Below are 13,086 nucleotides of genomic sequence, written 5' to 3' on the forward strand. Positions count from 1 at the left end.
TGTCATCCTCAATAAAAATTAATGGCAGGAATTATGGTATCATCTACATTTATTCTAGGCATGTGTTAATCGTACTTTTAAAGCAAAACTTCAACGTGCATCCTGTGCGTCAAATCAACTCCTTCGCTCGGTACTCGGTCCACTCCGGCTGGGGCTCCAACGGGGGTAAAACCCAACCTATCGGGATACTGCTTGCCTCGTCGTCGTCATCATTCTCGCCCACCAAGCAGGCATCCCATGCCCATCGGGTTCTGATCAACACTTCCGGATCGCGATCGGCTTCAAGCAACGGATGTTCAAATTTTTTCGGTATTGTATCACCAAAGAGCACCCGGTTCCATTCATTTTCCACACGTCGCTGAAAGTTTACAGCCGACCGTCTGGCCAGGACATCCTTGAGGCGTTTCTCTTCCTTGATACAATCGGCTAGCTTCGCGGTCCACACATTCGTTAGCTCGGTAAGTTTAGTATCGAACTGCTTGTCGAGATCGTCTATCGACTGGTGTGAATCGCCTAGTCGACGTTGTTTCTTCATTTTATCAAACTTTGCCAAGTGTCGTTTGCATGCTGCTTTGCGTCGGTGAACATCAGCCAGAAAATTGCTTGCGTAGTCTAACTGCTGCTGAATTAATTTTTCTTTGTCCAGTAACGCTCGTTGCTCACGTTGCCATTCAGCTATTTTGTCGTCTAGTAATTTCCGGTTAGTCAATTGTTCAAGTTTTTTCCGTTTTAGTTGAGCTTTTTTTCGTTTCTCCCAGGCGCGCTTTTTACGACGTGCATGTAGTTTTTGTTTGAAATGCTTCAACATTTCAGAATCGGCCAACTCCAACGAAGTTGTTTCTATGCTCTCCTGTAGTTGGTGAATTCGAGAAACCGACACGTTCCATTCTGTTTCTGACAGTAAATTTACTTCTTTTTCTATTTTTGCCTTTTCGAGTTTCAAACTATTAATTTGCTGTACGAAACCAGCCATTCGAACTTTCAGTTCACTTATTGACGGTAATCGTTTTTTCTCTGGACTTTCATCGATTCTTCCTCTGGCAGCGAGGAATGTTTGCACAAATGTTTGGTCAACCAAAGGAAGAGCACCACAGTTAGAAGTTGGTGCTGGTGGTGGCGGCGGAGGCCTCGTTGGGTCAAAGAAAGGCAAACCCAACATAATGATTAATAATGATATTTAAATATAAGAAATCGTTAAGTAATAATAGTATATCTTTAAACAAAGAGTTGAATCAATAATGCTCCTATAACTGCATGCTATTGTTCGGAAGGTTCACTTTGGCGTCCTCTAAGATGGACAGAGCCGCAATGTACTGATCACTTTCCTTTAGTTCCTCTTCATTTTTCAACATTTCGTTCAATTCTTCGTAGGCTTTTGCTAATCTGAAATAGAAAGGTTTCTGTTAATTATGACCGAATGTCCAATCTTTCTTCCCATAGTGCAAAAAAAAAACTTGTAAACAAAAAAGCTGCTACGCATGGGAAAGGTTATGTTGCACTTTTACACCCCCCCACAGCGGAAACATCTGGCAAACAAAACTTACCTTCGCTGGCAGTCCGGAACCATCATCATCGATTCTTGCAGTACCTCTTCCTGCTTGCGAATGTCATGATCGTCCGCTCCGTTTGCCTTGAGTTTCTCGATACGGTTTCGCTGTGTATCGACTTCCTTTTCGTATACGGTTTTCTCCTTCGACAGGCGTTTCACCACACCGGTTTTGATTGTGAGCTGGCGTAACCTTGGGTCGGACATTGCAACAATGAGAACGTTCTTTGATTACTGGTCTAGTAGAATTGAAATAATGTGACTTTTAGTTGAGAATTCTGGTTCGTTTTCTAATAAGTTCACCAGTTCACAAAATGACTCACCTTCGAATACAGCACAGACAACGAAGTAAAGCAGATCTGATCAACGCCGCGGACAAACCTCGCACCAGGGTTACCAGATTCATATATTTTTTCTGCAAAACTAATAATTTCTCAATCATTTTAACTACACAGATTCTGTGTCACAGATTTTCTCACATTTCCGAAAAAAGCTAAATTTTCTGCAGGTTTTCATGATTATTCCGAAAAACTGAAAGATTTTTTAGATACTTCACTAAGATTTTCATGTGGCTTATGTAGCCCTGGGCCGCCATGTTCTTGAGACCATCATCTTTTCCGCAAAGACGAAAACAACGAAGAAGTATGTAAACATAAGTTAAAGTTTGTTGATGCTACACACTTAAAACCGATTCTCGAGCTCGACATAATGACGAATTAGATCGGCTACACGAAATTTTACTGATTGTCCAGTAACTCAAATGATCATTGCCGAAATTCGTCAATGTAAATTTCTGATATTGCGGTAAAGCGCATTTTATTGCCAAAGTTTGACACAACATGTTTCTGAACTTGTCCGTAATCAACAAATATACCGAAATCAGCAAAATCGTTTGTCGAGATTTCGAACAGTGTGTTAGCTTTTACTGAATTTCGGTGATGTAATTGTAATGTCACCTATTGATAGAACCGGACGTCGCCATTTCTCATGGAGCTGAGAAATATATACGAACTGGGCTAAAGAGAGAGATTTCAGTCTTGCGTGAAAAGCTAAATGGAATCAGAATGTTCTCTTTATATATACTTTTGAATATTTGTTTATTTTCAGGTAGGAAGAGCACTAAGAACAAATGTTTTTATCTGTGCAAGGAATAGCATTTTTTATTTTATATTATAGTGAGTATTAATAAAATACTCATTCTCCAAACTTGGCTTGTGTTATAAGTATTTCATGCAATAACAAACCAAAATCCTTTCTACGCTCGATTACTGATAGCTCGGCAGTCCATGATTCGATTGCTTTTACCGAGCTAACAGTGATATTGCTGCTGACAACCTCGGCAATCATTGACAGTTACCAAAATCAGGATTGCCGAGATTCTCAGTAATTATATATTTTACCGGGACGATTACCAAGCACTCGACTGTGCAAATCTCGGCAATTATTTCACCTAGATTGAGCAATAATATTTAAGTGTGTATATACCTATGATTTGTTGAAACAAACTTGATTTTTATATGTTTGATTATAAGTGTAATATCGTTATGAAACGTGCGGTGCCAAATTGTAATACTGACTTTCACCATCGATGATGTGTTTAGTTTTTCTTCATATTGTTTACTTTGCTCTCACTGACTTGCTAGCTTTGAAAGCCCCAAACGCCCAAGATGTTGGCTACGAGAGCATTGGCTAGAGCGCCTTATTGTTGCCACCGCGCTGATTTTATCCAAATTCCAGAGATATCAGGAAAACTTTTGAAGTGCACTGATGAAAATAGAAACGAACAGAGAGGACACAATGAAACGGTTTAAAAACATTGACAAAAGGGTCTAACCGTAATTGACAGTTTCTCTTTGTTTACTTTTCTTTCACGATTTACCGGACTGATTTTATATTTGACACCTTACTCTTCGCAAAACTTTGAAGTTTAAACCACAAGCTTTCGATTTATAGTGGGAACTTTCAAAAAAATACTGTTATGACTCCGTAATAATCCAAAAAGTAAGTAACGAGAAGCTCTCATATGCAGTGAGGCCCTTTTGTCGTGAACTATCGAATTGTAAATTGTATATCGATAGCCCCACGACAAAAGAGCCTAACTGTAAATGAAAGCCTTTCTTTGTTCACTTTCTCTTTTGATTATTACTATCGATTATTATTATTGTTGATTATTCTCTGTATAACATCTAACAAAATATGATAAGATTCGATCGTTTCAGTAGTTTCATTTTTTGTGTGTGAACGGGCAACTTGATTGTCAAACGATATCATTTCATTCATACGTGAACACTTGGACGCAATAGCGTGTCATCTCGTTATTGCCCCGTTCACACTTCTGCTGGCTTCCAGCAGTCTGGTGTATGTGGCCACAGTTGAACGTGGTCCAATGATCCAACGTATTAGACCAACGAAGGACCACCGTTGAACGTTTTTTTCCTAAGAGGGCAGTACACTGGCACCAGCATGCTGGCAGCCAGCAGAAGTGTAAACGCTACATATATAAAGTAATATCAGCACTAATGTGAACATGGTATGAGTCTATTTAGATATGTCGCATTTTTGTTTTATGACGACGAATAAACCACCTGTTGCCAATGTTCTAGATTTAACTAGCATATTCCTGATTTTTCTAGTTTCGTTCCAGATTTATCTTTCATATGCTAGACTTTTTCTTCCGGAGATCCCTGTCTACCAAGCCATTTGTGAGTACCACAAATACACATTTTCGACTTGAATTTAAGCTACCAAAAGTAGTATCTAACGGGGGAAACAGATTGGAAAATTGACATGCGAATGAAATTATGTAATGAAAAGGTTTAGAATATTACCACAGAGACGGGACTCGAACCTAACTCCTAATCGGGAATTCTAATCAATTCATGTATTTTCATATGCAAGGTAATTTTGTTTGATGAAACAATTCCCTCGATTAGGAGTTAGCTACGGGTTCGAGTCCCGACCTCTGCGGTAATATTTCATGGATTTTGTTACATAACTGCATTCGCATGTCAATTTTCCAATCTGCTTTCCTCGTTCGATACTTATCATATTTAAAATTATCTCAAGACGGCTCAACGTCCTAACAAAGACTAAGACACAAATCGTACTAAAAGTAGGTTAGTTTTTTTATTTATAAAACTGTTTGAAAAACCTACCCATATGCCATGAGTAAAACCTCAATCAATTGTTTAAGTAAAAATATAGCGAAATGTTCGTAAATACCGATCCTAATTACAGTTAAAGCATTCTATTCAGCAATAGTTAGAATCGAAAAGGAATGAAATTCAGTTTCAACTGATATACTACTTCATGCTATGTACTATACTATCTTATGGTAAAAATCAATAGTTAATAATATTGAATACAACTATGTGCAATATACACCCGAATTATAAATATTGTAGAAAAACAAAACGATTTGTTGTTACAAAACCTTCCACAATTTTGCTTTGACCATTGAATATTTATTTTAATATACTGTTATACACTATTCAATTAATTATGAACATGCTTTTTACAATAGAATGTATCGTAACAATTTAAATCATTAAATTTTCCCATACTTGTTTTCTTAGAAAACAATCAAATGTAAAGTTTGCATATTGTTTGAAACACCACCTGTACAATAAATTCAATGATGAATCGTAGAATAAATATATTGAATCGTAGGAAATAAAAAAATATCTCGTCAACATACAATAAAATGTATTGTAACTCATAGATCTAATTGTTAAACAATTGTTTATTTTGTAAAATCAATGATTTATTTTACGGGCAACCATTGTACCGACGACACGACCTGCCACTCGACTATCAAAACTGTATCGCAAATTTAACTACCCCTCAGTAACTGATAATGTCAAAACGAAATCGTCTGAAAAATGTTGAAATTGGCAACACAAGTTGGTAAATTATTGATTTTGAAAAACAGTTACCAGTAGCCTTGGTTACTAAACTTGAGGAATGTAAACAAAAACAAGAGATTCTCATCTAAAACGGAAACACTGAGTACAGCTGGCCCGCTGGCAGGTATTAAATTTATTCTTTCAGAGAGTTTTGAGTCATTTTTGCTAAACTTTGATTGAAGTTGTATCTTTCTTTTCATAGAACTGAAACAATTTCATCGCAGTCACGGAGAGGAAGGCTAATCAATTCACATTCGTAGCTAACCGTAATCAAATCACATTCGTAACTAGAAAATTGTATTGTGGTACTGAAAGATGGGTACGCCTATAGGGCACTACTGTGTTTGGGAATGGTATATTCCGACGGATTTGGAGAACAATTGGTTCAAATTCGTTTGGTATTCCGTGGATATGTCATTTTTCAATTGCTTCTGTATATACATCAAATATATATTGAATATTTCAAATATGTTATACTGCTGTATTTGTTTTTCCATGTTCAACATCAGGGGCATTCTCGAAAGCGGCAGAAGAATGTTAACTGCAAATAATAGAAATCTGTTTGATGAATGAATGAAAAAATACTATTTTGAAAAATAATAATGATATGTTTACATACAAATAACTTCCATTTTTTCATATCTCAGAAAAGACAAAAATAAAATTTAAGCACTCATCACCTTTCTCATAGTTTGCATTGATGCTGCACATTAGTTTTTTCTCTCCGGAATTCGGTAAATAAGAGAAAAGGGCACACAATTTCAATTAGGTGGAATTATTCCACAACTATTTTAAACTGTTTGTTTATTTTTTCTGGGGCTCTTGGTAACTATAGTTCATAGCAACTCAAACAGTGTTGCACGAATAGATAGTATTTGTCATTTTCAAGGGGTCGTTTATTTATGGTAACTGGCGGTAAATCGCTCACGAACACTTTTTATTCAGATTTTTCTTCGGAGTGTCTGGTCGTGTCGTCGATTGTACCATTGAATTATGAAACCTATCATATGTATGTGTATGAATGGACAATGTAGAAGTAACAGGATTTATTCTCTAAACAAACATTATATATTTTATGCCAAAATTCATTGATACACTGTTTTTAACTTAAACCTTCAATATGGTAGTAAATAGTAAATACTTGTTGCAGTTCAATCGACGACACGACCAGGCACTCCGAAGAAAAATCGTAATAAAAAGTGTCTGTGAGTGATTTCCCGTCAGTTACCACAAATATAGCGACCCCTTGATAATGATCAAATTAATCTTTTTAGGCAACACTGTTCTGGTTGCAATGCGTTATTTGTCAATGAACCGCAATTATAGAAATAAACAAACAAATAGGAAAAGTATCCCGATCCATTGTCAGTAGCACGAAAATGCTAGAAAAAAAGGATTAAGTCCGAAATAAAGCGATATATTCTCTTGTGTGCTAATAATCAAGTAAAATTATTGTTTCTAGAACTCGAAAAAAAGTGGAGCAGGATGTTTATTTCGTCTATTATGTATTCAATTAAGACCAAAAACATTATTTCGTAACACTAGAAGAACCCTCACAGAATCATTGAGAAAAGAACGATAATGAAATTGCTGCGTTCTGTGATGTCGATTTGAAACACCATTATTATATTTAAGCTATTTTCAAAGATCCTTTATACATAGAGTCAGTAACAAAAAATGCATTATTTATGTTATTTCTCTGCTAAATCATGGTAAAAAGCTTGATTGTTATCCATGAAGATCTTTATTGAAGATGCGTTTCAAGTCTTCTCAAGAGAATTTTCCAAGAATTATTCAGATGTCATACTAAAACTATTCTAGGATTAGCAAAATTCATAAAACAAAAGTTTGTCTCAATGGCGTGAAAAAATAGTAATGCTGATAATTTTTCTAATTGAGATGGTGTGAGATGCTGATGTAGTTGATTGGTAACTGCTATGCTATCAAATTTCCGGTGCATTTAGTTACTGGTGGTGTAAATAAAATAATATAACATCGGTATCGCATAGCGCTTCACTTAACTTTTAAGGGCCGATTCTTGTTCTTAAGTACAGTGGTAAAATTCGCGACTGGTATATCGATTAAGTGTTAGTTTTGTTTATCTACATAAACATGTCTTTGAACAACAGTATCCAAGGTATCTGTTATTCGAAATCAATAATTTATCAAATCGAGTTGCCAGTTTAAACAAATTTTCAAGCAATTTCGTTTTGACATTTCGAGTTACTGAGGGGTAGTCAGATTTGCGATACAGTTTTAATATACGAGTGGCAGGTCGTGTCGTCGGTTCAATGCTGAAAATCCAAAATCTTTTGGTCTGGCATCTCTGATTGACGAAAGCATAAAAAGCCTCATCCGCCAAACACCACGCAACATATTTTTTTTACTGTTCTAGTACTACATTAGCATAGTTTGTTGTTTTTTTTTTATTCGAAAAAAGCACGGTGACAACAACGTGTTTGTGAATCATTCCCCTCGTCGTGATTCGTTGCAACAATCTATAGAAATGGTCAAACTTGAGGAATCCAAAATCATCGACATAGGCCGGGTATTGAACGACAAAAAGCGCCCACTGAAGGAACGGTTCCGGGCCCTGTTCAGCTTGAAGAACATTGGCGGTCCCAAGGCACTAGAGTGTATTGAATCTTGTTTCATTGATGATTCCGCTCTACTCAAACATGAACTGGCCTACTGTTTGGGGCAAATGCAGGACCGAGCCGCTATTCCGATTCTGGTGAAAGTTTTGGAGGATGCATCACAGGAACCAATGGTACGACATGAAGCTGGTACGTTTTTTTTTTTAAATCAAGAACACAAAATTTGAACCATATTGTTTTAGCGGAAGCTCTTGGAGCTATCGGATCGAACGACGTTGAAGATATTTTGGTAAAATTTTCATCAGATTCGATAATTGAGGTTGCTGAAACCTGTGAAATTGCCCTTAGTCGAATACGGTGGCTTCAGAATAAAGAAGCAGAGCTCGTAGACAACAATCCATATGCATCGGTTGACCCGACACCTCCAGCTAGCTGTACGAACATTGCCGAACTTCAAAAAATTCTGATGAACGAGAGCGAATCTCTATTCAATCGATACCGTGCGATGTTCAGTCTACGTAATCTGCGTACCAAGGAATCCGTTCTTGCACTTGCCTCAGGGTTGAAAGGTAACAGTGCATTGTTTAGGCACGAAGTAGCGTTCGTCTTGGGTCAACTGCAAGAAGAATGCAGTGTCCCGTTCCTAGCGGAAAATCTTCGTGATACCAGCGAAAACGAAATGGTACGCCACGAATGCGCCGAGGCATTGGGGGCTATCGCTACCGATGAATGCACTGAAATATTGAACCAATACCTACTGGACGAAAAAAGAGTTGTCAAGGAAAGCTGCGAGGTTGCGCTGGATATGTGCGAGTACGAAAATAGTCCCGAGTTCCAGTATGCTGACACGCTACAGAAGGTCTCGCACAACTGATTCTTATTTGATGTGATATTTAACTGAACGATGTTGAAACTGAAGTGCAAAATTTATTCTGCCACTTTCGATAGGATGTATCACAATCACAACTCTTCTAGTAAAAATCGGCAACATTAAATATCGTAACACAGAAAGCGAAATTTAAAATCAAGTCATCTATTTCTTCTTGGTGCGCCTTTTAGCTCCTTTAGAGGCCGCAGGAACTTCAACAGAAGCACCGGCAATTTCATCCTTCAGTTCCGAATTAGCAATTTTATTCTGTGCTTCTAGGTAAAACATCAGATCACGTACTTGCTCCTTGAGTTCGGTGACTTCCTGGTCCTTTTCTGCACATTTCTTCTCCAACGCGGAAAATTTAGTTTGCCACGAAGCCTGATTTGCCTGGAGTGTTTTCCCGAATTGTTGCTCCTCGGTAAGCTCTTTCAAAACGCTTGTCATTCTGAAATTGTTACAAAACGATGTTAGTTGTGTAAATTATGTTCGAGATGTGAGTTTGTTTCATTTACTTGGTGGACATCTGATTAACCTTCTTTTCCAGGGTGCTTTTCTCCTTGGTAAGACTCTGTATTCTGCTTTCGAGAACACTGTTTTTCTTCCTTATTTGTTCAGTCTCTTGCAGCAGTCTTTGTTTCTCTCCTGCTATGCTGGACTCCAAACGTAACAGTTTATCCTCATAGTAGTCTCGTTGAGCATCCAGTTGTGATGTGAGCAGATACGAAAATTCCAATTGCATTGAATCGATTTTTTCTTCACCATCGTTTCCCGGCGATTGAGTTGCTACCAACTTTCCATCCGACTTACTCTGTAGTAACCGGTGAACGAAATTATCGCCAGCATAATCCCAGACACGGTTGGTTCCCAACTGTAGCGCATAGGTATGGTTGGTCGATCGATAGTGGGAAGCGGCATGTCCACCCTGATACCGACCACAACCGATATGACCACAGATCAAACAAATCCACAGTGCCTCCGTTCCCTCACATTCCATGCATACCGATGTCTCGGACAATTCCGGTGTTTGGATGCAACGGCATACCGGACATGTCGAATCACCCCACTTTATTAGGCAACCCGCGTGGAAAGCATGATTGCACAGAATCGTCAGCACACCGTCAACACTTTCGTCCATCCGTTCCAAGCAAACAGGACACGTCGGTAGCTCAGTGTGACCGGTAGGCGCAATCCCATCGTCACCCCACTGTACACCGGAAACCCACACCGCATGACAGAGCGAATCCGGTTCTAGACTATTGTACGGAGCACCGTTGAAGGTCTGATAGAACTCTACAGCCGCTTCCACACAACGAAATTCCAGCAGTACCATAAATTGATTCGGATTACCATCCCTAAGTATTCGAACGTGCTGAATAACGGAATGGCATGGAGCGATAAAGTTCAGAATATCGTGACAGTTCAGAGATGACGGAACAGCGATTAAACAGAGCGTACGGGAAGGGCCTTCGGTAGCATCAGCTCGTTCACTGAAACGCAAAATAATTAAACATTAAATTCCCATTACCAATTCAAATATGGATAGTTAATGTTAAAACATTCATTCTAGGAAATCACTCTCTCTCTCACAAACATGACAAATTTTGATCAAGCTGCAACTGTGGGGATCACATAAGAATTCGATCCGCAGACAATGAACAGCGTACTGGGAAATGATTTTCACTTTATATAATCGATCTGACGCTACTTACTTTCGCTTATACAAGTGCAAAATTCCTTTCGTCACCTCGACGAACGGATTGCCCGAGAAAAAATTGATTTCTCCGGGAAATTCCTGAACCGGAGCGGGTGGTGTCTCGTCCATAGGGGTCTGTTCGCGTGAACTTTTCGGTAATAAACCACGAAACTCATCGCTACCGACTTCCGAGTCCAGTCGATTGCGGTAGCTTTCGATGGTAATGTTTTTCGGCTTTCGCTGACCCCGCATATCACGTTGCACTCGTGGATTGGTCGGATGTTCGTTCGAAACTGCCCCGGCCACATCTGCGGAGGTGGAGAAAAAAAAACGATTTAGTTATAACAGCCGTTTTAGTGTGAGGGGAGAACCAATAGCATCGTACTAGTATTATTCTTTTGATGAAAACTAACAGCATCAACCAATAACAGAACAAACACTTACCACTTCCGTCATCGATGGCACTCATTGCGTACTCTTCGTCCACAATTTCAATTTTCAACACGCACAGCGAAACCAATACAGACATTTATAGAGTGCATACGGGATAATCTAACTGTAATACTGTGTAATTTATAATTGTTTCGTTCGTGCCAAAAATCAATGCTTCATTATTTCTCTGCAACTGAGTATAAACAAAGGATCGAAAAATTTTCACTGCACTTTCCAGTGCATAAAGTTGAGTGAAGAAGAAGAATAAGAAACAAGTAACAAATTTCATTCGCAAGCACAGCCAGCGTTGCCATGTTGTCTGATTTGTCTAGCGAATGCCAGATTTTTGTTGCTTCTTCAGACACTCAAACTAGCCAGATTTTCCAAATTTTCCCAGATTCACACAATTTTCCCAAATTTCGTATTATCTTCTCGCGTTTGTGAATCCAGACATATAGTTGAAATATAGTAGATCCAGACAAATCCATACAAATTTTTAAGTCAGAGACTAATTTTTAAAAATGACCTGGCAACGATGAGCACAGCTGTTGGTCGGATGCAGAGATGCCAGATATTTTCATAGAAAATCTGTATTGCTAAACTCAGAAAAATATTACAGTAACTGCAACCTGTTCCTCATAGTCATTTCAACTATGCACTCAAATAATAGTAACGACCATGATATCAGATTATTTACCATCTGTATTGCAATAACCACTAGAATAAAAAATCTACTACCTGACTATACTATTTGTCTTTATGACATTTTTGGCGTGGTAATTCTGACAATCATTAAAATAGGAACGAAAAAGTCCCAATGACTATTACAAGTAAGGTGAAATTGAGCTTTCGGTCACCATTAAGTTGAGAAGTGATATAGTTATGACTACCATGTGAGTAAGTTCTTCTTCAGAACATAATAATGTTACCATGAATAAACATATAGTTGGATAGAGATTGTCAAGTTTGAAAGCACTATACAGATTGTTCATATTAACATAATTTATGTAGAAAGAACATCGTCGTATGGTGTTTTTCAACCGACTATGTATTTTCTTAGTGCGACTATACAAATTGTCAGTTAACGCGTCTGCTTTTTTTAGTGTCACATAATGCTTCATTAGAGTGGCAGATTTTATATCCCAACGAGGAAATTGCGATGTTAAGTTTCTGTGTAAAAACTTCTATTAGTATTTTTATATAACTTTCTTTTCTACACTTTTATAGGAACTGTATTCACAGACTAACAGACAGGACACTCAAATTAGATTCTTCAATCATTTTAACGGTCATTTCGAATATTCTTTTATTTGGGACAGTACTTACATGTGTCATGATGGCGCCACGTAACCCTATCAAAAACATCCTGTCTGTCATCTAGACTGTGTTTATTTTTTTTTTACCAACAGAGTTGCCATTCATACAGAATTACCTGTAATGTATTGATTTGTATACGGCCATGCGAATTTCATGCAAGATACAGATTTAATACATATTGCCTAAACTATATACATAATTGTGCCTACTTCTCACCCTCCAACGCAATACAAAATCGAACCCGTTTTGTTACAATATTTACTTGCTTCTGGTCTGCCGCCACTTAATTTCGGGTTAAAACTATCAACACAATAAAAAATAGGCTAGATGAACAACGTTGAGTCAAATAAATGGTTACCTTGCAACATCGCGAAAAAGTTAAATACATTATCAACGTAATCCAATAATTTATTGTGACGATTCATTTTCAAACATTTTGATGAAATCAGGCATCCCTGCAAGCAGCTGATCGGTGTTGACAAACGAGGGGAAACCAACTAGTAAAAAACTTTTACATAACACAAGGGGTGTGCAGATAGTAAATAGTTCGAGCAGTACAATATAGGTGGAACTAGTGCCTCACGAAAAATTATTTTTATAAAAATTTACTCATACTGTCATGTCTGTTAGTCTGTGCTGTATTATTCCCCAAGAAATTCGATGGTAAAAACCCGTCTGGTTTATTTTATTATAGATTTCATAACAGAAACAAAAAGGAAACATTA

At 37.8% G+C, this 13,086-nt stretch overlaps 4 protein-coding genes across 4 annotated transcripts; 1 reads left to right on the forward strand and 3 right to left on the reverse strand.

Annotated features, from left to right (window-relative positions):
* Positions 1-31: 31 nt before the first annotated feature.
* Positions 32-1,159, reverse strand: LOC131426978 (programmed cell death protein 7). The gene has a single exon (XM_058589815.1). The coding sequence runs from the start codon at positions 1,157-1,159 to the stop codon at positions 110-112; it is 1,050 nt and encodes a 349-aa protein (XP_058445798.1). The 3' UTR covers positions 32-109.
* Positions 1,160-1,244: 85 nt separating this feature from the next.
* On the reverse strand, positions 1,245-1,954 carry LOC131426979 (tubulin-specific chaperone A). Its single transcript, XM_058589816.1, has 3 exons — positions 1,870-1,954; positions 1,545-1,785; positions 1,245-1,383 (listed from the first exon to the last, which is right to left on the reverse strand). Exons 2-3 carry the CDS (start codon positions 1,751-1,753, stop codon positions 1,245-1,247), a joined length of 348 nt encoding a protein of 115 aa, XP_058445799.1. The 5' UTR covers positions 1,754-1,785; positions 1,870-1,954.
* A 5,823-nt stretch (positions 1,955-7,777) lies between these two features.
* Positions 7,778-8,966, forward strand: LOC131430205 (deoxyhypusine hydroxylase). Its single transcript, XM_058594953.1, has 2 exons — positions 7,778-8,237; positions 8,291-8,966. The coding sequence occupies exons 1-2, from the start codon at positions 7,958-7,960 to the stop codon at positions 8,920-8,922; spliced, it is 912 nt and encodes a 303-aa protein (XP_058450936.1). The 5' UTR covers positions 7,778-7,957; the 3' UTR covers positions 8,923-8,966.
* On the reverse strand, positions 8,963-11,310 carry LOC131430204 (BRCA1-associated protein). Its single transcript, XM_058594952.1, has 4 exons — positions 11,057-11,310; positions 10,629-10,920; positions 9,432-10,406; positions 8,963-9,364 (listed from the first exon to the last, which is right to left on the reverse strand). Exons 1-4 carry the CDS (start codon positions 11,139-11,141, stop codon positions 9,082-9,084), a joined length of 1,635 nt encoding a protein of 544 aa, XP_058450935.1. The 5' UTR covers positions 11,142-11,310; the 3' UTR covers positions 8,963-9,081.
* Positions 11,311-13,086: the final 1,776 nt, after the last annotated feature.

Source organism: Malaya genurostris, chromosome 2 (assembly GCF_030247185.1).
Source record: "Malaya genurostris strain Urasoe2022 chromosome 2, Malgen_1.1, whole genome shotgun sequence".
Classification (NCBI taxonomy): domain Eukaryota; kingdom Metazoa; phylum Arthropoda; class Insecta; order Diptera; family Culicidae; genus Malaya; species Malaya genurostris.

What these genes read in the sequence shown, in the direction of transcription:
- LOC131426978 (XM_058589815.1), bottom strand. Translation starts at nt 1,159, where the DNA reads ATGTTGGGTTTGCCTTTCTTTGACCCAACGAGGCCTCCGCCGCCACCA.
- LOC131426979 (XM_058589816.1), bottom strand. Translation starts at nt 1,753, where the DNA reads ATGTCCGACCCAAGGTTACGCCAGCTCACAATCAAAACCGGTGTGGTG. An exon ending in GTTCCGGACTGCCAGCGAAG is followed by an intron (nt 1,384 to 1,544) that starts GTAAGTTTTGTT and finishes TTTCTATTTCAG; the next exon opens with ATTAGCAAAAGCCTACGAAG.
- LOC131430205 (XM_058594953.1), top strand. Translation starts at nt 7,958, where the DNA reads ATGGTCAAACTTGAGGAATCCAAAATCATCGACATAGGCCGGGTATTG. An exon ending in AATGGTACGACATGAAGCTG is followed by an intron (nt 8,238 to 8,290) that starts GTACGTTTTTTT and finishes ATATTGTTTTAG; the next exon opens with CGGAAGCTCTTGGAGCTATC.
- LOC131430204 (XM_058594952.1), bottom strand. Translation starts at nt 11,141, where the DNA reads ATGTCTGTATTGGTTTCGCTGTGCGTGTTGAAAATTGAAATTGTGGAC. An exon ending in TGCCATCGATGACGGAAGTG is followed by an intron (nt 10,921 to 11,056) that starts GTAAGTGTTTGT and finishes CCACCTCCGCAG; the next exon opens with ATGTGGCCGGGGCAGTTTCG. An exon ending in GTTAATCAGATGTCCACCAA is followed by an intron (nt 9,365 to 9,431) that starts GTAAATGAAACA and finishes TAACAATTTCAG; the next exon opens with AATGACAAGCGTTTTGAAAG.